The 23,766-nt window shown below is 36.2% G+C and overlaps 1 protein-coding gene across 8 annotated transcripts in view; it reads right to left on the bottom strand.

The window, feature by feature from the left end:
- LOC129005593 (RNA binding protein fox-1 homolog 3) overlaps positions 1 to 23,766 on the bottom strand; it is a 273,760-nt gene that overhangs the window by 49,225 nt on the left and 200,769 nt on the right. For all 8 annotated transcript variants that reach the window (XM_054434546.1, XM_054434565.1, XM_054434552.1 and 5 more), the window contains exon 2: positions 1,412 to 1,597. In XM_054434546.1, coding sequence (XP_054290521.1) covers positions 1,412 to 1,597 — 186 coding nt within the window. The remainder of the gene's footprint in view (positions 1 to 1,411; positions 1,598 to 23,766) is intronic.

Raw genomic sequence — 23,766 nt, forward strand, 5'->3', positions numbered from 1 at the left:
GTTGCGTTATTATAAATAGGGGAGCGTTTTAAGAAATATAGACTATGGTTTAGATATAAAACAGACGAAAGTATAACAAGAATCAGCCACAAGCCAATGTAGAGATGGCCCACTTGATAAACCTGGGATCAATGCAGAACCAACCTAGCTAGGCAGGACTCTATCTCTACTTCAGCATTGCTCCTCAAACCAACTCTGCAGATGAACTATCACAACTATCCAGCCGAGAGGTGGAATCACGACCGAATTAAGCAAGCAAAACTAAATGAGCCAATGAATGAAAGATAAGCAATACTTTGAGGCGTTTTGGATCGTCCAAACGTTATGATGGCAGTGGCATATCGTGTAAATTACATTTCCATTTAAAATGTGCCGATTAAATGTTGATAAAGCTATCTCAAGGAAATAACAAATGAGGCAATTAATTCTTAAAAAAGCCACATTATCCTCACAGAACATTATCCCCTGTTAATGTTTTGTGTAATATAATTATGATTGCAATAAATACTCAGTTAATTTTAACTAATATTTTCAAAAAAATATTTAAAGTTTTGTGGTTTTGATTCAGGGTGTCCACAGAAAATTTGTCATTAATTTCCATGACTATCCATGACCATTTACCAATGATTTCCATGACTCACTAACTTTACTCGCACATTATAATATAACATGCACACACGAATATTACTGCCTGGATAGGTTATTTCACAGAAAATACTGAAATATGTATTAACAGATAACAATGGAGTACAATAGGTACAACAATGAACTAATAGAAACACAAAACTCATAAACTAATTCAACTTTTATAAATTTAATTGTTGTACATTTGCGAAACATTCTGAAAAATGCTACAATATTCAGGGTTACAGCTGCCTAGAGTATTTTTTTTTTCTTTTTTAAATAAAGAGGTTGGCGGCCTCTTTTAACCTTGCATTTGCCCGTCCACATAGACTAAGCGCCCGTGCGTGGATCGTTAACAGCAAAGCAAGGAGTGAGCCGGTACAGTACAAAGGTGAACTGTACTGATAAAATGTTATCGGCAGTGACCAGGATCCGAACCCACGACATCGCTGCCTTGGGCCCGAAGTCCGCGACGCTACCGACTGAGCCACCGACTCACTAGCTCACTATTAAACTATTAAACTACTATTAACTATTAAACCGACTCACTATTAAAAGGTCCCTTCAAATCCATCCATCATTGGGGATTTCCATGACTTTCAATGACCAGAATTTTTTTCCATGACTATCCCTGACTTTCCACAATGTGGACACCCTGTGATTTGTAACGGTTCTAAATGTTACCTAATATTTTTTTTTAAACTGAGCTGACTGACGTATACTGGAGAACACACACAAGCACGACAATAAATAGGTTGATAATACATAATAGGCTGAAGTTACTTACAATTGTTACGGAGGGTTGTTCGATGCCGTTGAGAGGTAGAGTGGCAGGTGGCGGGGAGAAGGGTGGTCCAGGCACTACGGGAGCTTCTTTACCAGCTTCCGCCGCCTTCAGAGGACCAGCAGCCTCGCCGTTCTGGGCGAACTGTGTGGCGTACGGCGACGGCGTCATGCCTGTCTGCACCATATGCTGCAACAAGAGACAAGAGTCAGCTACAACAGGTAACATATATATGTACCTTAACATCTAGATATTTAGGGCATTCTCTTGTCAGAAGAGGCCCAAAAGGCAGAAATCAGCAACAAGTAAAATACTGCAGAGGATAACATTGTCATCCAAGGATCCGAGACCTTGTCTTGTAAGAAAAGTTTACACTACGGGTATGCCATATTTCGCATACTTTGTTTGTTTCCTTATTTCGCATCCTAGAACGCTAGGATCTAATCAGAAACCGTTTACCATTTCTGTTAAGTTAAGGGAGTATTTGTTTTAATATACAACCATATAGTACTTAATTAACGCGAAACCCGTTCCCCGGTCTGACAAACAGAGCAACAAAGGTCAGTACGAGTGTCGCAATGGAGGTAACTCATTGAAACCTACACGAGACACGTAGGAAACATTACACCTGAGATAATTGTGGTTTTGGTGGTAATGGCAAGTGTGGTAATGATACACTACAGTTCATTGCAATACAAGGCCCGGACCCTGACTGTATTGTTGTCGGTCTCGAGTACTGCGAATGTGGGGGTAGCACAGAGATAATGTCCCTGGTGGGCCTAAAGGACTAATTCACACAGGTACTCCGGACTCGTTTTGTTTTCTTGTGATATTTTTATTCTATTCACTCTGTTATAATGTTTAAGTGTATATCTCTAGTAATATTTGCTAAGGCATTACTGCGTTTTCCAGGGTAGGGGATGTACGAACATCTATTGGTAATGAGTGAGATACAGAAACATCAAATTATATTGCCGATCTTCAAGTACCACGTACACTATTGAGATTGGAATCTCAATACTGTAGTAGTATACTTTATAATATGTTATAATCTTATGTTGTTATGTGACTTTGTGTAATATAATCTTTGACAAGTCTACATATTTTGACCCAGCGGATTAAACTACAAGATCGTGAGAAAATATTTATTTACATATAATAGAAGATGTACTAAGTTTTGACACTTATAACTAGTTCAAATGCGCTACGCCTATTTTTCATAGTCTGGGACGGAACCCTAAACAAAATTGTTAATCGGCTATGCTATATGGCAATGACAATCACTGAAATAGAGTGTACACTGTTCCTATGGTAAATTTGAACTGACACAGTCTAGTATTTTTGCGTAACGACGGGATGAACGTTTGAAGTTTTGGCTCATTTTGTATAATACAAATGTATTATTATGGTATTGTTGCGACTCATTGTTAATTAAGATATAACACTTATATAAATAAGATCAGTTCTGAGTAGTATTTGTAGTTCTTAGCAACAAGTATGGCGTATACAAAAGACACAAATTCCAGTGTTCGTGGGGAACGTTGGTGGGAAATCACTAGCACAAACAGGAGATTCATACACGGATAGACAAAAGCAAGTCTGTGAAAATAGGTGTAATTTTGTTACAAAAATTTTCTCAATTTAACTTAAAAGCAAGTACGATCTTATGGCGGACTGAAAACGAAACGCTGATGATGAACAACATGTTGAAAGATTGAACGTGTTATTTCATGACAAAAAGTAAGCGAGGGCCCACGGGAGCGTTATAACATGTGCGTACACCTGGCTCCTTACTGTTATGTGGGGGGGGGGGGAGGAGGAGAGGGGGTTATCATCACTACGAAACATTGGGTTGTAAATTAACACTCTTCCCCATATTGGTTGGCCTATAACAATGATCAATATCGCATAGCATTATTTAAATGTCTGGAGAAATATGTTTCCATGTGCAAATAAAAGTAGATAAATTAAACTTTTAGGGAGCCCTACTAATACTATAGGTAGGGAAGTATGGAATTGTGTTTGCGTCTATTATTTCATTAACGGTAAGTATGAGCTGAAATTTACAGGGAATACCCAATAAACCCGAGGTAGCATGGGTATGTTTTTGAAGGCTTTCGCAGTAGCCGGGTTATTTTATGAATACACAGATTGATCAATTAATATCAGTTAAACACATACCCTTGAAAATTGCCATCCACCGACGAGATGGTTGGCGTTACCTGACATTTATCAATGCTTTGTGCGGTAAATTACCTGTTTATAAAGTTTTAAACGTCAAATTTGTGTTGCCGTTTCTTTATTCTAACCGACGTATATTTAAAAACACATTGAACCATCCAGATAATCCACCATCGCATGCCACAGACTAATATCAAGTCCTCAAGCGGTGTACCTCTTGCCGAAATTATTAGAAGATTATACATATTTTTCCTCAAATCTATGTTAAACCAGGTTTAAGCTGTCCACCATATCGGGGTCCAGGAGCTGTAAACTGATCAGACACGCAGACACTGTGTGTGGCATGCTGGGTACTCTACAGACAACTGTGACTAATCTGGTAATGCTTCGTACTAGTGGACGTGTTATGACCTAACGACCAACAAGAGAGCTAACTGACAAGGTTCAGTGTCACCACGCGGAAAATAATCGATTACTATATTAGGACATTGTAATAATTAATATTGTAATTTAATTTGAACAGATAACGAGTACTTCTTATCCTACTGTATTGTTAAGTCTCTTGCCTGGATTATATAATAATAATTAATAATGCTAAATTGCAGAGTGAGAGATTGTCGCTCAATTGTGTTCACTTAATTTTATAAAGTAGAATTTGCTGACTGTGCAAGTAACAGTCGATTTCCTTTCATGTTTAACAACTACTTTGAACAGCCGAAACAATAATACAGTACATTAGTAATGTACCTACTGATATTACATATGACACAACACAACAGCAGGTAAGAGCCATGTGGTGAGGGTGGAGGCACCGGATACCGATCTGTCAGCCGTCTCCCTGATTGGTCACATCAATCGTGATTGCTGCTGATTGGATAATAGCGTCGGTGAGGAAGCAAGCGATTGACGCAAGTGGTGCAAGTACTTGAACATGAGGCGCAGTCGCCACAACAGCACAAGGCGGTGCTTGCTGCTTTAAGGATAAGTTCAATGTTATGAATAGTTATTAACGATTAAATAAAGTGTGACGTTAGCGAGACCTGATAAACGTTTCAACTTTGTTAAGCATGACGAAGAATTCAAAGAAAATAACATATTTATTTTGATATTTAATGAACCGAAGCTAAGAACTTGGCAGAGAGTTGGTAACTGTTATCATTCAATAGCAGCGGCGATGGTAAATGCAAATGATGCAGTTAACGCCTCGCGCCCAAATACCACACCCTCTCACAACGTTACACGACCGACAATGTTCACTGGGTACGAGGGCTTATGCACTAGTGTAAACTAAAGTCACTGCAATTTGAACTCTGGAGTGAAGTTGTTGCCTGATATTTATCTTCTCTCAATCTTCAAATAATTTCAAAATGAGTAAAAATACTGAACGAAGTACGACGTGGAAACAACGTTGTGTAGATTTCTCATCCTTATGGAACAGCTGAAGACAATTTTATTGTTAGTTCTGTACGGTTTATGTAGAGGTCGTGTTTTGTTTACAATTTGTTTCCCGTTATTACAGCCATTTAAAACCTCGTTTAACCAAGTAATACGATCTAATCATAAACAATAACTTGTCCCCTAGTTATATAACCAAACAGTAAAGCACAAATCAAGAAATTAACCCTAAAATAATAGACACAAAGTTTCGTCGACACTAGCGCCCAGTGTCACCGTACATGAACTAGACACAAAAAACGTGCTTCAAAATTTACAATGGGATGAGAAGTCTATGGTTGTATACAGTAGGGTTAAGTTGTGAGCATCACATAAAATAATACAAAAAATAGCGTCTGGTTCACGAGGCAATGTACACAGCCCCGTAATGTGTACCAACTTATACTTATCCACCAAGTACCAACTTCAATTCAACCAAAATCAATACCACAAAAATAATGCCCTCTTAAGATAGTTATGTATTACAGTAACACCGGTTTCAATATATGAATGAATGGACAATTTGCAATCAAATTATAGAAGATGTTTTGCATATAACATGTTCTGAAAATCTAAGCACATTTCGTTTCAAACTTCTTGAAGTATCGCCTCGTTGACAAAAAGTTTGAATCTTATCTAGACTTGTTTTCTGGTTGGCTTACATTAATGTGTCTCTTGCATGATCATAAAGCTATCTTTTATCACTCATTCATCCCCACTGTTTTGTTTATAGAGCTAGGACAGATAAGTAAGATAAGTAAGGAACTAGTCACTCAACCTAACCTCATGTTACTCGTGTGACATGGCTTCGGAGAATTAATCAAAATACAGTAAATTTATGAACAGGAGTGATAGTAGAGGTTTCGCCCAAGGCAAAAACATTGACTATTGGATACTGACTGCTGTGTTAATAGTAAATGTAAAAAGTGTAGGGCCAAAGAAATCATTCTGAGCCTGATTTTTAAATACAGTACATTCTTGTAAATGGGCATTATCATTTAGTTAACAAGGGGTGACACGTCATCGAAATAGAAAAAAAAATTACATAATTTGTCTAACTATTTATTTAAACAAGTTTTGAACAAGAAAAACGCAACGAAACGTAAAAATAATTTGTCGTCTTTTAGGATAAACAATAAAAAGAAACAAAGTCAGAGGGTTAAAAAACTGAAAACGAAATGTAATTAATTTTACTCCAGTCTCAATTTCACAACACAAAAGAAATAATCTTGGGAAGTGACATAAAAGAACCATTGAGGTTTTCCCAAATGAACAGTTTACTCCAAGATATCCACCAACAAGGATTCTAAATACGTAATTACTCGCTTTCGTTAGATTTTGTTTGTCTGATTAATGGAAATGGATTAAACCGGTTCAACCATAAAATCAGAATCAACAACAAATGCGATGAATTACATCTACCTCCGTCGCATTAGTTAACTTCTTTCGTATGTTTTAAGATTTAAAGCATTGTTGTGAAATGTGAAGTCGTCGTTAAAGCTAACTACGAACTAACTTATAAGAAATAACGTAAATTAATTACATTATAAAGTGATTTGTTTTACATTGTACACTAAACCAATTGGTATAGACAACGATTTTCTTTTGCCTTAATTAAAACACAAAGCAATACGATTGCTATATATTGTTGTAAAACGATGTTGTATGTGTAACGACAGACAGCCAATGACGATCCAGAATCGCTCACCACCGTGTAACATCGACCAATGGCGCGTGAGCTCGCTCTGATTGTACAATCGTTTGGAAACTTATATACTCAGGTTTCCTTGGCACCGTTGAAATGTGAGTCAGAACAAGCCATGTTAACGGTCCTTGATCCAAAATGTTCCTGGATGAACAACAAACTGATCTTAGTCTGTACACAGCTTGATTGTCTCGACCATTCACTCATCCCTCGCCCTGTCTCTAAAAATAAGAATAGGTGTTGGCGTCGTAATATTCTGATATTATATCAGTTGTAGTATTATTTAGTTACGTAGTAGAAATATTATAATTCAAATAATGTAATTATAAAAATATGCAATGTTTGGCACCACAACAATAATAATAATACTTAAAAAATTAATGATTAGTCATTGCAATACGCAGATCAAATATTCCCAATAACTTATAAGAAAATGCTGGAGGGCAGCTAACAACAAAGGAGAATGGTCATATAGGGTCCCTGGGGTGGCTCTATTGACCAGTTCCTCTCTCCAATATATGAAATTACTTCCTCCACCACAAGACCCGGTAGACCTAAGCAACGTTTGCGATACATTTTGTCACTTATCAGTAGACCATTTATATCAGAAACCAACAGATCTTGCGTCTATGTTGTTTTATACCTGTACAGTGTACGTACAGTCTACACTCGTGTACATACATAAAGTATACTACTAACGACGATAAACTGATTCGCACACATTGATCTTAGTTACATCTCGTCACAGTATGTAACGTAGATTCTGTAGCCACGTTTGACTGGATACTAAAAAAAAATATATTTACTATATAGGTGTAAGCCTGCATTATTTTATACACACACTTATTTAAAACGATCTTCTAACACGAATCCAAGTTTAAAAATTGACACTTTTAATTATTATATTCCGTAATGTAAAGTAAACACATATATATTCAGTAACTAAAAAATCTAAGTTTCTTTGTATAATTGACAACATTAATGTTTACATTTTCAACTCATGTATTATTTGTTTTCCCTAACCAAACAAAGTCAAAGAAACATATGAGTAGTCGACGATTGTACAAATCCCTAAAACCGTCCAATATAAAACTTTATTTCGTACAAGTATTTGGGACAAAATATTCTTGTTCCTAATAAACTAAACTTTTCACCAAAATGCTGAGCTTACACAGTTTTACATTATGTTTTATCTTTGGTTTTACTATCCTAGAAAAATTTATATAGACGATTTATATTATGAACTCAGTGAATAAACATACATTTATACTGTCAAATAACTATGTCTAAATTACCAATGCATTCAATTACCTTGCGTACAAATTGCACAGTCAGTGCGCACAGGTTGTAGACAACATGAGAACAGTCAGTCGCGTCATAGGTTGTGTTATCAAGTGGAGAGCGAACTCATGATTTGATTCTACATCAATACGTCCACATCTACCACTCGGGTAATACTCAAGAGAGTGAATTACTAAAGAACACCACCCAGTTAAAGTCAGGCATTCGAAACTGATTCACATAAGCCGAACACAAAGGGGATTTAAAGCTCGTTATTTAGGGCTTACTTTACAAGCGGACCAATACAAAGTCTATTTCATCAGCGAAATTCAACACTTCAAATATAACTTTCCAAGATACTTTTCACAATAAATTGTTAAGTAACAAAGGTACTGCAATGATTCGGATCGTAGCATTTTCATAACACAACATCCATGATCTATTACTATATGTTGTTCATAAAAGGATGTTTGGATTTAAAAAATATAAGCGAATAAAAATATTCTACGCTGATTTCTTTTAGCATTAAACTATGTATCCTCGCGATGTATTTTATATGCAGCCTAATAAAGTAGAATATGTCTATTTGTAGCGCATAGTGCTAAGGCAAAAAAGAGTTAGGGTTTTGTTTATTATTAGATATAAATACAAAAGCAATTTAATCCATTAAACATATTTATCACACATAATCGGTTGAGGGATTGCACACATTTTCCAATATGGCGCCCAACTATAAAATGTATGATGGAACACACCTTACTTCATGCTTTTTCTTACAAACATTATTTTAAGACGTTTTTATTGTTTAGAGATTGTTTATAAAGCTTCTTATTTTCGAGATAATAAACATTCGAATGTTATATTTTCAAAATGGATAATATGACAGCTAATTTCATAGGTCTTATGGCATCCTTTGTTGTATAATAAATTAATGCTAAAAGATTTAAAATATTTTACTTTTGTTTTGAATTGTTAATTTCCATATATGTATGCACAATAACTTCCTATTTATAGTTTGTTGACGATATTTGGAATCGTGTGGTACTTTACTTTAATACTACATACGAGCATATCGATTGTTTACTTATAACCCTTTAAACCTGAGTAGGTAGCTGACCAAAACTAAATTGACTTTCTAAATATAAAAACCTTATTTTTCATTTGTCTCGATTTAAAGCAACATTGAACACATCTTTGAATCAAAACAATATGAAACTATATCCTTGAGCTGTCGCCTTTAACACTTAATTTAGCACACGAAGAGTGTACACGCAAGGTCTAGAAGGAATACTGAATGCTGTTTAGCACATTAATGAAGGATGTGCGTGAAGGTCGACTGATGATAAGACATGAAGGAGGGCCCAGTATAGTCAGGAGGACATAACGCCACTAGCATGCACAAGTTAAAGATGAAGACTCATTTGAAAAATCTATGGGTAAGACTACAAATATTCGATTACTCAGTTCCCAAAAGTAGGCGGTTTCATGGGAAGAAATCCACTCCACTCAACAGCTGAGGTTTTCCGAGACATCAATCAGCTGACAATATACAGGGTGTTTACAAAAGAATGTCGGGATTTTAAATGGTAATTGCGTGGGTATTGTTTTGATGCATCAGTTGCCTTAACTTGAAAGACTACAACACTTTAACAGTGAAGAGGACGCAGTGCGACAGGCACAAGGGCTCAAATCCCAGCAGCTTCGCGCTATACATTATTCAACTGTTGAAGTGAGCTGCTCTTAGCTCCACTGCTTCTCTCAATAGCACGATCGCCAAAGTTGAGAAATCTCCTTCTCACAGAGTAAAATATGTTATATACTATAATAATATTTAACTCATGAAAGTTATTTATCTTACGTATATGACTGCAAACCATTCCGCACTTTTAATTGTACATGGAATCCAATAAATACAATATTGTATTGTTTTCTTCGCTTAAATGAGTGAACTTAAATTTTTATTTGAGGCAAACTTAGGTCCATTCTTATGTGATTCTTACATGGTTTGGTAAAAGAAAACATAAAACTTTTATCTCGTATATGCGGTTAATACAGAAGAGAATACGATAGACTTTACAATAAATACGTACATAGTATGAACACAAGACCACTTATCGAGCTACTAAGGCAGAGGTGGGTCGAATCCATTAATGCTGGATGTTCTAATGTAAGCTCGTCTGTAGCTGTTTACAACATTCGCTGGTGTTTACCACAGCGTTAAAGGGTCTGGAAGTAAACTGTGTTTAAAAGCAGACTAGTGTATAAACAAACTGAGTGGAGGCTAAAGGAGGACAAATAGAGTAAATAGCGAGTGTTTCCATCTAGTGTTTACCTGACCTGACTCGTGCTCGTGCAGATACGTTATACCGTGCAGAGTAATCGACAACATGCTATAATAAGATAAACTCTAAACTCATACGAGCAACAAAAATCGTAAAAACCCCCATTGCTACCAACAATACAAAAAATAAAAGACAACTGCGGCGGCTTAGTCCCTTAGAATTATTATTTTCCGTCCCGATTTCGCAATTATTGCTCATGATCAATGACAATGTTCAAATGTCATGGAGTGAGAAGGGCGATCGTTGAGTAGGGAGGAGTCGAGATTCCGGACAGGTGCCTGTGTAATAGCGGAAGGGGGGGGGGAGGGTTGCATAACCAAAAATTTGTGTCTCAAAAAGTGAAACTGTCGTGTCGCAACGCGAGGACCCACTTTGATTGTCGTTGTTATTTTGTAGTGTGGGCTTGATAGTAGGGGCCTACTTTCCTCGCAGAAACTTGTAATATCTAGGACATATCGTGCACCGTGATTGTCAAAAGGTAATTTTTGGAATGTTTTATGGAATCACCTCTGTTTATGAATATTAAATAAAGGGATGGTTAACGTCCGTTATTATGTCATTTTCGCGGTAAAGATCAGCCAATAACGCAGTGTGGGCAACGAGCCAAGCAGAGTTGCAGTCTAGTTGCCAAGTCTCGTGCGACGTGCGTAAGCGAAAACAACAACGTGCGTTCTACTGAACACATCACTTGCTGTTGTATCTGGTCTGGGGATCAGGGATCTGCTACAGAACAGGGACACTCTGTGTGCCCTCGCGACATCATTAAATCACTGACAGCATCCAGATCGCGATGGAAATAAAAATACGCCGCGAGCTCATATTATATGATTAAAAAATAAAATCCCATTGTATTTTTACATCGTATACACAAGTTGGGAGATGGGTTTAAAGTTAATAAATATTTCAATTGCCTCTCAGTTTAAAGCTGTGGGATACAGGTAAAGTTATATTTCAAATGGTTAAAAATTGTGTTTTCTTTCTTTTTATACATAATAGGCTATACTCAAGGTACAGTACATTCTATAAGGTCCAAGAAGCGAAACCATTTTAAACTGAAATACCCCAGCTGCAGCAAACCTGCAGACTAAGAGAGTTTCCATTTACCTGGTTGGATTTCTACTAAAATATTCCCTAAAAATTGTCAGATTTATTTCCTATTTAAATAGCTACATTTCAATGTAGGTATTCCGAACAAAACATTTTTAATCTGAAAAGAATATGTTACCGTTTATAAATCCCTAAATGGCATATATATCTTCCAATATGACGGAAAAACCAATAACGTATTTCATTAGAGTAATTCAAAGTGAACAACAACGACATAAAACAGTAAGGGTAATTGTAATCCTTCTTACTGAGAACTCGAAGCAATACTCGCTCTTATCTGCAAGTTAAATTTACGACTTACAAAGTTTGACTTTCTTTCACCAAGTACTTTTGTGATGCAAAAACTGACTGTTGAATGTGGACAATCTGGGTCCAATCGTCAAATAATCGATAGTACATCCATTACTACAATTACTAATGAAATGTATTAGGACTACAGTAAATTGAAACAGTAAATAGACTAAGGCCATTAATTGAGAGATAAATCTTTCTACAAGTGTAATCAATTCACTCTGATGTCATGTGTTTTGGCCGACGAATATTGTATGAGTGCTATTATAGACATTGTGCACGATATCATATCGTACACCTCGACCACATCACCCACACCCACACACACACACACAGTGCGGACCAGTGGTCACTGTTCAGGTCACTAGACTACACCACTACACGTAACTCATCGTCTCAAAGGGCCAAACGTTGGCGCTGCTCCTACTGGGCTCCGGCCAATACTCTACATTAAATCACTTTAAATGCTATTTATCGGGCTTTTAACAATTTCACTTGACGTTAATGAGGGACGGAGCAGCATCGCCGTGTCAACATACATACTTGGGCAGCAGATTATTCATGCGTGCAAAGTGCAATGTGTACAGTAAACCGCCTACTCCTGTGCTTCACAGTCCATCAGGTGAAGAGTGCAAGGCTGACCAAACTTAAAACCTTTATTAAAAACTATGTTTCTAAGGTTGAGCATTGTAAACAAAATATTTAACTCAAAATATTATAAACTTAATGATAGTAAATATTCAGATAAAACTATTTTAACTAAATGTAACATACTAACTTTTATCACAGACATTTATGTATAGATAATTTAGAAACAGTTTAACCTAGCGTATCCAGTTTACGATAAGAAGGACTAAATCTTGTTAATACACTGATAGCTACCTTCAGTCGATTACCTGGGATAAAGCATTGACAGAACATAAAATTTGAACAAAGTAAAACAGATTCACCTAATCAGCGACGCTATGTTCGAGGATCAGTCGGCAAATCTTTAGAAAGCAAAATATGTGTTTTAATATTATTAGCTGGCGGGGGCGGGGACAGCGTACGAGTGTTATGACGTCAAAGGAGGCGGAAGTGACTAAATGAATAATGTAGCAGAAGTGAGCGGATATACAGACATAGAACATCAACATTGTGTCTGGCAGCCATGGAAAGTTAGGGAAGCTGAAGAATTGTGAGTGACTGCAGTGGCATACGAGCTTGGAGTTTCAAGATCATAAATCAAGATTGTTGTACTGTATTTAGAATTAAAAACTGCAAGTGAATGCATAAATAGATGAACATTGGCCAAAAACTGACTCATAATTAAAAGACATTCAAAACCAATCAGAAGAATAAGGGATGTGTTCATAGAAATGTATTATATGATAAAACTTTGTCTTTGAAAAATCTAGATTGTTATTGTTATGTCCTAGAAATTCTCAGGACGGACGACGCAAGAAATAAAACGAAAACATTCGAAAGATATACAGCAAAGCGGATCAAAGAAAAGGAGCAATTTCTGTAGGGTTACAGGGGGAATTCAATATCTCAGGAAATTTAGTGGATGGAGCGTTTGAAGATGTTACACACACCAACACACGTGGGCAGTCCTGCGAGTGGAATGGTTTATTCTGTAGGGGTAAGAATCTAGAGGGTGTACAGTATAAATAAAGAGAAAACTAATTATCTTAAATCGACATTTTGTACGAAATATTAATTTAATGTCGAATTTAAATTAGATTAAAAGGCTTGAAACTTAAATTTTAAATTATTTACTAATAAGAATGATTTCAATATATTATAATAATTGGTCATAGTTCCAAAATTGAAATAAAAACAAATCGTTAAAAAAAGTTGTGTTTTCCTTTCATAAACAGTGAGCAATACGGAGTATTATTCTCCTACATTTAGGTAAACAATGCAGCAGCAAGATCTGCAATGCAATGTGATGCACTTTGCTGCACTGGTGCAACATGCAGTGTGTACTAGTAGTTATGTGGAACGCCTAGGTAAACAGATTAGGCATTATCAGTACTTTAGTATAGCATAGCACATACAATTCAAATAATATACTGTATATGGAACAACTTAGAACGCTTAACACAATACAGTAATGTGGTTTATGTTAAGATATCAACACGGGACACAATTAGGTTTTCTCTAATGGCATCAAGTTTGGATTTCCAGTGGATAGAGTACCTATTATATTGCGATCATAGTTTTATATTTACGATTGCGATTTAACTACATAAAGGTAGAACATTTAGAAATATTAGTTTAGTTTTATTGTAACCGAGTAGGAGCCACTGTTGAGGGGTCGGCTGGATTACTATTCACCGAGAATGAGGTTATGAAATATGTATATTATTACTAATGAGATAAACATTAATCTCTTGATCTGTTCTACATTTAAGAACGTACGTCTCGTCCCACTTTCTTGTAATGGTTATAATAGCGTATGTTGGCCTGGTGCCTACTGGCCTTTCCCCAAAACCACCCAGAAATGATAATACATGGACAGATATATCATGATTAGGTCCACCAATTAAAATCTCACTACTTATGAATGCAATGTAGAAATAAATTGTGCACCATGCAAACAAGACTAGGTTTTATTCATAGAAATAAGTAGGTTTGTTAAATAGAACTAATTAGAATAGACACACCACCCGTTGATGTTATGAAATTACGTATATTTACGTATGATTGGTCTGGTTCTATATCGGGAAAGTTGGGCGGGGATAAGTACAAATTTAAACGACTAAGGATAAATCCTTCCATAAACCTACACCAATATATAAACAATTCAATAAAATGCACTTTGGTTTAAAACTTATTGGTTGGCAAGAATTTCCGAAAACGCGTTTAGTGAACTAATACAGGGTGTTCAGGATATCTTTGTGTTTTACAGTAATTCTTAGGCAAGGCGGATATGCACCTTTATACAAAGCTCCTTTCGGAGACGTAATCAAATCAACAAATTGTACATTATTTAGCTTCAAGAACGCAAATGAAATTCTAAATACGACGAGGAAATTCTAAACACGGCTTTATGAAGACACATGGATGCGTATAAATTGCGGACTAAATGGGCTTAATTATCTTGCCCCACCGACCTTAGTGTGTAATTCACCTCATTAAGTTGTCAAATAATGTTCATGAATTCCCTCGGTCAGGGAATATATAACCGGGGTGACCAAACAGTCGTTTTTAATATACAGGAACAATAATCATATTGAAATGTATTATGTTGGACAATTGCTCATAAACTAGTGCCGTATACCTCCTGCGTTGAATGTAAAACGCGACATTTTCATACTCCAATACTTTTCATTGAAATAGCGTCCATATAAAGTAGGTATGCATAGAGGGATACTTAACTAAAGACTGTATGATCTGCTTTTAATCAAGACGTAAAAATGTACAACAATATATGTTTTTTGTTAATGGAACTGTTTGTATTTTAAAATATCTTTATTATGTCGTGTAAGATTTTTTTGTTAGGTTCTCAAAAATACCCAATAGATATAATCGTCCAGTTTCCTTTTTAACCGGTAAATAAAATCATTCTACGAATTATTCGCACTAATAAATTGTATTGGTATAATTTATGGCACCATACTACCGCAAACAATCGCCATGTTATCCGAGGTCCCGATAGTACGACTAAACTCCCTCCAATTATACAGCCGGCTGCCACAATAGGTTTTTGGCGGGTTTGCTCGTGTTTTGTCTGCTCCAATACGTGTTGGAAACTTTAATTAAACGCCTGCGAGTCTGAGTGTAGAATCACGCGAACTGCTTGATGAGATGCTAAACACGGTGCCTCCCGCCACGACCCTACTACTTCAACTAGAGCCGTTCTCTCAAAATATGCCACTTTGTAATCGTTTTATAAACAATGTAAATGAAACCTGCTGTTTGTATGTAAAAACTTAGATTTATAACCCCAAAGGATTAGTGTATTGTTTGTCCGGCGAAAGACAAATAAAAAACCCCGTTGTTTTGGTAATTTAATATTGTGTTAACATTGAAAACATCTATAAATACACAAAAAGAATACCTAAATAGCAATAGAGTTAGTTAATTAATCGTATATCCTTTAATACCAAACTAAACCGTTTCTGATTAATCGCGAGCAAAGAGAAATTCATTTGTTTCATTATGGTCAAAGGTACTTTTTATAACTCATTATACATTGAATAAACATTTTGTTACCATAATACCGTTACATACATTATAAGTACCGGTAAACAATAAGACGATTAAGAACTATAATACCTAATTATCATACCGAATCCTAACTTTATTACGAAACAACAGTACAGAAAAATATTTCTCGAATACTACTCACAAAATAATTCTGTAGATATAAGAATTAATTATCCCTATAAAATAAAATGAGGTTGTACCGGTAAACTTATTTCCATAATAAATAATTAATTGTGTTATAACCCAAAGTAAAACAAATTTTAAAACACCATTCGGATGAAAGTAATGAGAGATAAATGGGCGAGCAGCACTAGGCGGAGGAAGTACGTAGTTACCCGGCGAACATTCATTGTAAACGCGGCGAGAGAGGGGTGGAAGAACTACGGCGTTTGTGCATTATTTACGGAACGCTCTTGTATTCTTCTCTTTATACAAAGTTTTATCTCTAACAAAAATTAACCTCTCAAACGATTTACCTGGTTGTCTTTGTTAAATTTAATTCTAACAAATCATGAAATTTTGTAATTGATATGAGCATCGATAAGAGTAATAAATATAAATAGGCATGTACTTCTAACTTGGAACAATATTATGTACAATTTCACTTCGGTATATCAATTCGAAATCCCATCTTATAAACCCTTGTAACCAATTCTTTATAAAAAAAAAAATGATTGAAGCAATATTTGATGTAACACAAAAATCTGCTGTAGAAACAAGTGATCAATTTAGTTAGGCTTGGTTGCTACTATTGCGGCTTGGTGGACTTTGGCGTATTTACAGAAGTCAGCAAACAACATTACACATGTCCATTGTTACTATTAAAACTAGTTCTTCAACTTTTAACTCGGGGATTAAAAGTAGGGTTATACCGGTAGTCAAATGTTATACATAAATTATTAATACTCAGTATTGGTTTGTTGAACACTACAGTAGTCATACAGCATAACTGTCTGGGATGATTTCCCATCGCAGGCAATAGGCCCTACCTACGTGGAGAGTTGGTGGCGCCGAGGGCTAGGGTGAACACTAGCGTTATGGCAAACACTAAGGGATCTAGCTTCAACATGTATGTCTATTTAAGTTATACATCTACAAGATTTAATGGTCATTTAAACTAAGTTTCCGTCAAAAGGGATACGTGGTGAAGGTGTGGTTGTCGTATGTGTCTGATTCCATCTAACATTGAAATGTTCTTTTAGTATTAAAAATAACTATCACCAAACGAAAAGCGAGGTACTTTGGCAATAACGAGCTAGGGAATGGTTACTCGAGATGGGGTGTAGGGGATACTACGATTATGACGCATATAAACAACAGGCGTCGCACATTAAGTGTGGGGGGAGGTAGAGAGGGTAGAGAGTTCACATCAGTTGGAGGTTGTCAGTTATGCAGTAAGTGAAGTAGTTTGGTAGCCAAGCAGTTAGAAGCTAGGCAAGGAATGACATGAGGAGGCAGAGACACATTAGGCGTCGTCTGAGTTATGGTCCTCGCAAGGTCTACCTGCGACAGATGCTGAGCCAAACATCTACCAAGGAGTGGCTACTGACCTGGATTCTAACAGAGCGCTTTTAGATGTACGTAGGAAGAAGAAGTCTGTTATAGGTTAATTGTTCCGGAAGTGGTAGAACGGTACTAGGTCAATGGTGTCAAGCAAAAATAAACAGAATTAATTTGTTACGTTTCCGGAATCAAAAGATTTCATATCACAGATAAATCTGAAGCCCTACAATGACTCTCTGGGATTAATTTTAAGAAGTTCAGCACTATTGTTGAACCAAGAGAAATAAAATATTTTAAATCTTGGTAAAAATCATTTCCCTCACAAAATTGCATTTGGTATTGATTGAATTGTACACTCGCTTTAACTTTCAAACGTCATCAAAGATCAAGATAATCAATCGCACCACTATTATCTCCTCAGAGTCATGATGTGGTCGTTTGATGTTCCCTAACGAACCAGAGAAGGCATCAAGTTTGTGGTCCCGAGTTACGTATTCTTTGTGCGCCTTTCCTACAGACAACCGTCCGTGAATACTAACATCTTGACGCAACCCTGCCTTATTTGCTGCTTTCCTTTGAGCAATCCTGACACGTCTTACGTCTTAGCGCTCCGAGAAAACATCCAACTTATTAAAGTTACGCGAAAGCAGGGGGAAAAATGTATGATTTAAAATTCATTACAAAACACTGAGGCAATCAGTTGTGAAATACAATCAATAAAGTTACGGATTTTAATTAGAGTTTACACTAATTAAACTTCAGTTTCAAAACCGAAGAAAGATAATAAGCAAGGTAATAAAGATTAAATACTGCAAGTCGTACCTACTCTCCGAAGAAAAAGGTTATATTAGTTTACGACCAACACAAGACTACCTGAGAAGACTATAATATAGGGAAAAACTGCAGTATAATCAATAACGCAACGGTTAATAGACAACAACTAAGTATGGTGGTAGTACATAATATTACGAGTACCAACCAAAATCTCTAAATTAAACGGGTCGGACGGGCGCAAATATTTACATTTCGAATGCACAGCCACGGCTCGAAGTCGACTTAATTTATCAAAAGTTCGGAGGCAGTGTGGCCAACGGGACAACATAAATTCCCTGGCAAACACGCATTTCCCAGCATCCGTACCATTAATTTCCCGATTCAGCTGAGGACAATTATTCCACTGCCATTACCAAGCCTGTGACTAATCACGCCTCATTGTGCTGACGCTCAACTTGCTGAATGCAGAGTTCGATCTAATTAATGATTCCAGTTGAGGCACTTGAGTAAATAATAACATCGCTGAAATCTCACTTTTGCCACTTTCTACTTTTCTAACTGTAAACTAATGATAAACCGTAATCGTAAGAATCGATATTTTTATTGATGTTATTCCAAAATAGAAAGTCACTATGGAAGATGTACAAAGTAACTACGTACGTTAGACTAGGTAGGACGTACTAACTGGGTTATACGGATTGTAAGAAACACTTATTGTATATTAATTTCAAAAGCGCTTAACAATTTTCTAACTCAACTATGTGCTAGGCCAGAATCAGAAATTATTTATTGTTAAATTTTTTTACACAAATTACACAGTGTGTGTTAACATCCTTCACATATATTTTAGACAAGGTTAATTTATGTAACCTTATGTAGCATTTAATAGATTATAAACTTTTTAATAACTTACTTAAAAAAAAAATAAAAAGAAACATAGGCCTACCAATGAATCCCTATTTCATATTATCATGAAACAAAACTACAAAGGAAACGTTCACCACGACTTTGTTAAACCGCAATCCGCAGAACTGTGTTTACCCAAAACAAGGGCAGAGACGCAACGAGGCGGGGGTGGGGTTGATGTGATGGTCTACAATCTACATCTACAGTGCTAGTGCAGCGCAGGGTATTTGCATATTAAAGTGGTATTGAGCGGTTGATCCGAGATAAAAGACAGCCACTGGAGATATCCTGTGTCATATTGATACCTTCCACTCCAACTGTATCTGTGTCATGGAAGTCAGAGAATATAACCATGTATTACTTGGTATAGCTTTATAGCTCGTATTGAGCGGTTGATCCGAGATAAAAGACAGCCACCGGGGATATCCTGTGTCATATTGATACCTTCCACTCCAACTGTATCTGTGTCATGAAAGTCAGAGAATATAACCACGTATTACTTGGCATAGCTTTATAGCTCGTATTGATCCGAGATAAAAGACAACCTCCGGGGATATCCTGTGTCATATTGATACCTTCCACTCCAACTGTATCTGTGTCGTGGAAGTCAGAGAATATAAACATTGTATTACTTGGTATAGCTTTATAGCTCGTATTGAGCGGTTGATCCGAGATAAAAGACAACCACCGGGGATATCCTGTGTCATATTGATACCTTCCACTCCAACTGTATCTGTGTCATGAAAGTCAGACAATATATAACCATGTATTACTTGGCATAGCTTTATAGCTCGTATTGAGCGGTTGATCCGAGATAAAAGACAACCTCCGGGGATATCCTGTGTCATATTGATACCTTCCACTCCAACTGTATCTGTGTCATGGAAGTCAGAGAATATAACCACGTATTACTTGGTATAGCTTTATAGCTCGTATTGAGCGGTTGATCCGAGATAAAAGACAGCCACCGGGGATATCCTGTGTCATATTGATACCTTCCACTCCAACTGTATCTGTGTCATGAAAGTCAGAGAATATAACCACGTATTACTTGGCATAGCTTTATAGCTCGTATTGATCCGAGATAAAAGACAACCTCCGGGGATATCCTGTGTCATATTGATACCTTCCACTCCAACTGTATCTGTGTCATGAAAGTCAGATAATATAACCACGTATTACTTGGCATAGCTTTATAGCTCGTATTGAGCGGTTGATCCGAGATAAAAGACAACCTCCGGGGATATCCTGTGTCATATTGATACCTTCCACTCCAACTGTATCTGTGTCATGAAAGTCAGAGAATATAACCATTTATTACTTGGCATAGCTTTATAGCTCTTATTGAGCGGTTGATTCGAGATAAAAGACAACCTCCGGGGATATCCTGTGTCATATTAATACCTTCCACTCCAACTGTATCTGTGTCATGAAAGTCAGAGAATATAACCATGTATTACTTGGCATAGCTTTATAGCTCGTATTGAGCGGTTGATCCGAGATAAAAGACAGCCACCGGGGATATCCTGTGTCATATTGATACCTTCCACTCCAACTGTATCTGTGTCATGAAAGTCAGAGAATATAACCGTGTATTACTTGGTATAGCTTTATAGCTCGTATTCTACATACACGTTTCCTCCACTGAGATGAATGCTGCAAACGTTTGTGGTGGAATGACACTAAAAATACACCCATTCCCTCAACATCAGAATGCCCCAGTCGGCCATGTGTGGCAGACAGATGTTTCTTCTATTCTTGTGCTCCCCGCAACGCCGTATATAACTTTACATGTTCAGTACACGGCAATAACTACAGAGTAAAACAGAAACCCCCACGAATACCAAGGAAATTAAACAAAATCCCAATATAGAGATAGAGAAAAAAATTATGTTAAATATTCTCTAGAACTATTAACAGATAAAGTTGTTGATTCGTATATAACAACAACGTGGATTTTGTAAATTAATTGTTGCATGATTAACATCACCTTTAAAACTGTCATTGTTTCTTAAAAATAATACAACCAAATCTAAAATCCCATATAAATTGGTAGGTTATAAATAAAATAAGTAGAATAGGTTGAGCATTAAAATTAGATTTATCCCTTCTATTTGCCTCCTAAGCGATACCATTCCTTACACATCATTCTTATAGCAAATAACCATTCCATCGCGATTTTCCAAATCTCCATTTTCAATTTGTATCCAATAAAATTCCAATTTCTCGGGGCCTTTTACCAACGAGGCTGATAAGCGCATTACAAATTGAAAACTGCGAAACGGAATTGGATAAGGTGCTAACTGGTTCGCTTATGAATTCCATTTCCATGCAAGCTAGACTACTTCCACGCCATTTTCTGCACCCGGGGGAAATTTCTCGCAGCTTTCTAATGAAGTTGGCAGGCCTGATTAAAAGCTTCATTACGACCCTTGACAAGCAATGCTTCATTCAAAGGGATATTTTCGTTTCATTACTAGAGCTTCACTTGATATGCTTTCATGACGGCTTTGTTGGATGCTATTGTTTTTCTTATTAAATCCTGATGAAATAAATTATTGAAGATAAATAGTAAAAATATAAATATATTTAAAGAAATACTTCCGTACTTATTCTATAAATTACAACAAAAATGTTTTTGAGAACTACTTCACGAAATCGACCGTCACTTTACTTGGTCCAAGAGTTTATTAATTTAAAATAAAGCTGTTAGGTGGAACCAAGTTTTAGATGTGTTACCCATGCATGTTATTTGCGATTTTATTGGAATGTTAGCATCGCCCCATGGGTCGGAAGCGAGGCCGCCACAGCCACATGACCCTCGCAAAGTCGAGCCACTGAGTGACAAATAAGCGATTTCCCAAGAAGCTCTCGGAGTGATTAATCCGCGGCTGTCCAGATGGCGCACTAGGACCATTAGCTCTCGGGCCGTGACGTCATGAGCTGGCGGTGGTGCAAAACTATCAACTAACTCCACCTAGTCTAGTGGCTAACAGAATAAATCACAATCAACAGTCAACTATACTTTATAGTTAGTTGAGTTTCCGGTTTCAACAGAAAACACAATATATTTAACTTTTGAAATAATACTACAACGGTATATTATGTTCAGTAAGATACGTAACAATTCATTCTTACACTATTCAATTACTTGGTGGGATTACAAAAAATATGTTACCTGTTTACTATTGTATGGTGGCAAGAACCAAAACGAGAACGTAATATTACAAATATATCCACAAATGTGTTAAAGTATAATTAACTGAAATTACTAGTACAAACAGAAATTGAATAGGAGAGAATGTGCATCTGTAATGTGGACAGTGGATATAAAACACTAGTTTATCGAGATTTCATTGACTTGATTTCTGACAGACCTCAATGTAGTGTATAATCAGCACTCTACAGCAATGTAATCACACAACACAACTGACCACGGCACAGATGTTCAATACATATTATGTGTCGCATGACAAATAAAACTGTACTCGATCAGTGGCTTACACTCTAGGTTTGACGATTTCGTTTATTGCATAATATAAAAAAAACATGATTATTTATGCATTTAAATATGTCTCAAATTCTTTGATACTGAATTGTCACAAATATAATTAACAATACATGTAATCAAACCCCTTTATTCATAGGACGAAGTTATTATTCGTTCGATTACAATCTACAGAGTGCACTTTAAACTGCATAAATCGGTTATACGGACTAAGTTCATCCATATTCAAGATTTTAGTCTTAACGCCCCCCCCCCCCCCAACTATCTTCTCAGGAATCCATTTTGCGCAGAACGTTTTAACTCACACGGATTTATAAATTTTTAGCAAATTTAATATGACTTCGTGCCGGTACTTAGGTTTTCTGAGTTATTTTTCAAAGAAGTAAACTTAACACTTGGACTGAATGATGTATTTGAGTTGAGCAAAAACGTGACACCATAACTCTAAATATTAAGTTTACGAGAGACGATTTGTTTAGCGGTTTTACATTTTAAAACAGAGCAATGAATGTCGAACCAGTTGTTCAACGTGACCTCAAAAGTTGAGAAAGTTTTGAGTGTTACTTCGAAAAAAAAAACTTTAAAATACCGTACTTTAAATCTCATGACAATTTATGAGTATAGTTGCATGTTAATTAGATTACAAAATGTAGGCTTTATAACGAGCCGGATTAATAAGTAATTGCTGTCAATCGTCATAGAGTCGTATAGAAAAAATAAACTATCGTAAGAATGGAAAGTTTACCAAACGTGTCCAAGTATTAATTGCGAAGGTTTACAACTGATTATATATTAGAAATTGAATTTCAATTTAACATTATAATTGGAAGCTTAAGAAGCAATCATTATTTTAATTACAAAACCAATCTAGTTTGGTAAACACTAATTTTATGGTCAACCTTTTAGAGCGATCTACCCTATTTGGTTGCAATAGAGTTGTCTTTAACGTGACTAACAGCTTTTAGGGGGATTTTCAATTATTGTGATACAACTTAGTTTTTAGTTTAAGTATCTTACAAAAACATTTTCACTGACAAACGTAAATTAAAACAAAGTTGCAGGAATATGCGAGACTAAATATTACTGAAACATTGCAAAAATGCTTAAACAATATTTAAATATAATATAT

Source organism: Macrosteles quadrilineatus, unplaced genomic scaffold (genome assembly GCF_028750875.1).
Source record: "Macrosteles quadrilineatus isolate MER2022 unplaced genomic scaffold, UCM_ALF_1.0 Scaffold_1__1_contigs__length_201487025, whole genome shotgun sequence".
Taxonomy (NCBI): Eukaryota; Metazoa; Arthropoda; class Insecta; order Hemiptera; family Cicadellidae; genus Macrosteles; species Macrosteles quadrilineatus.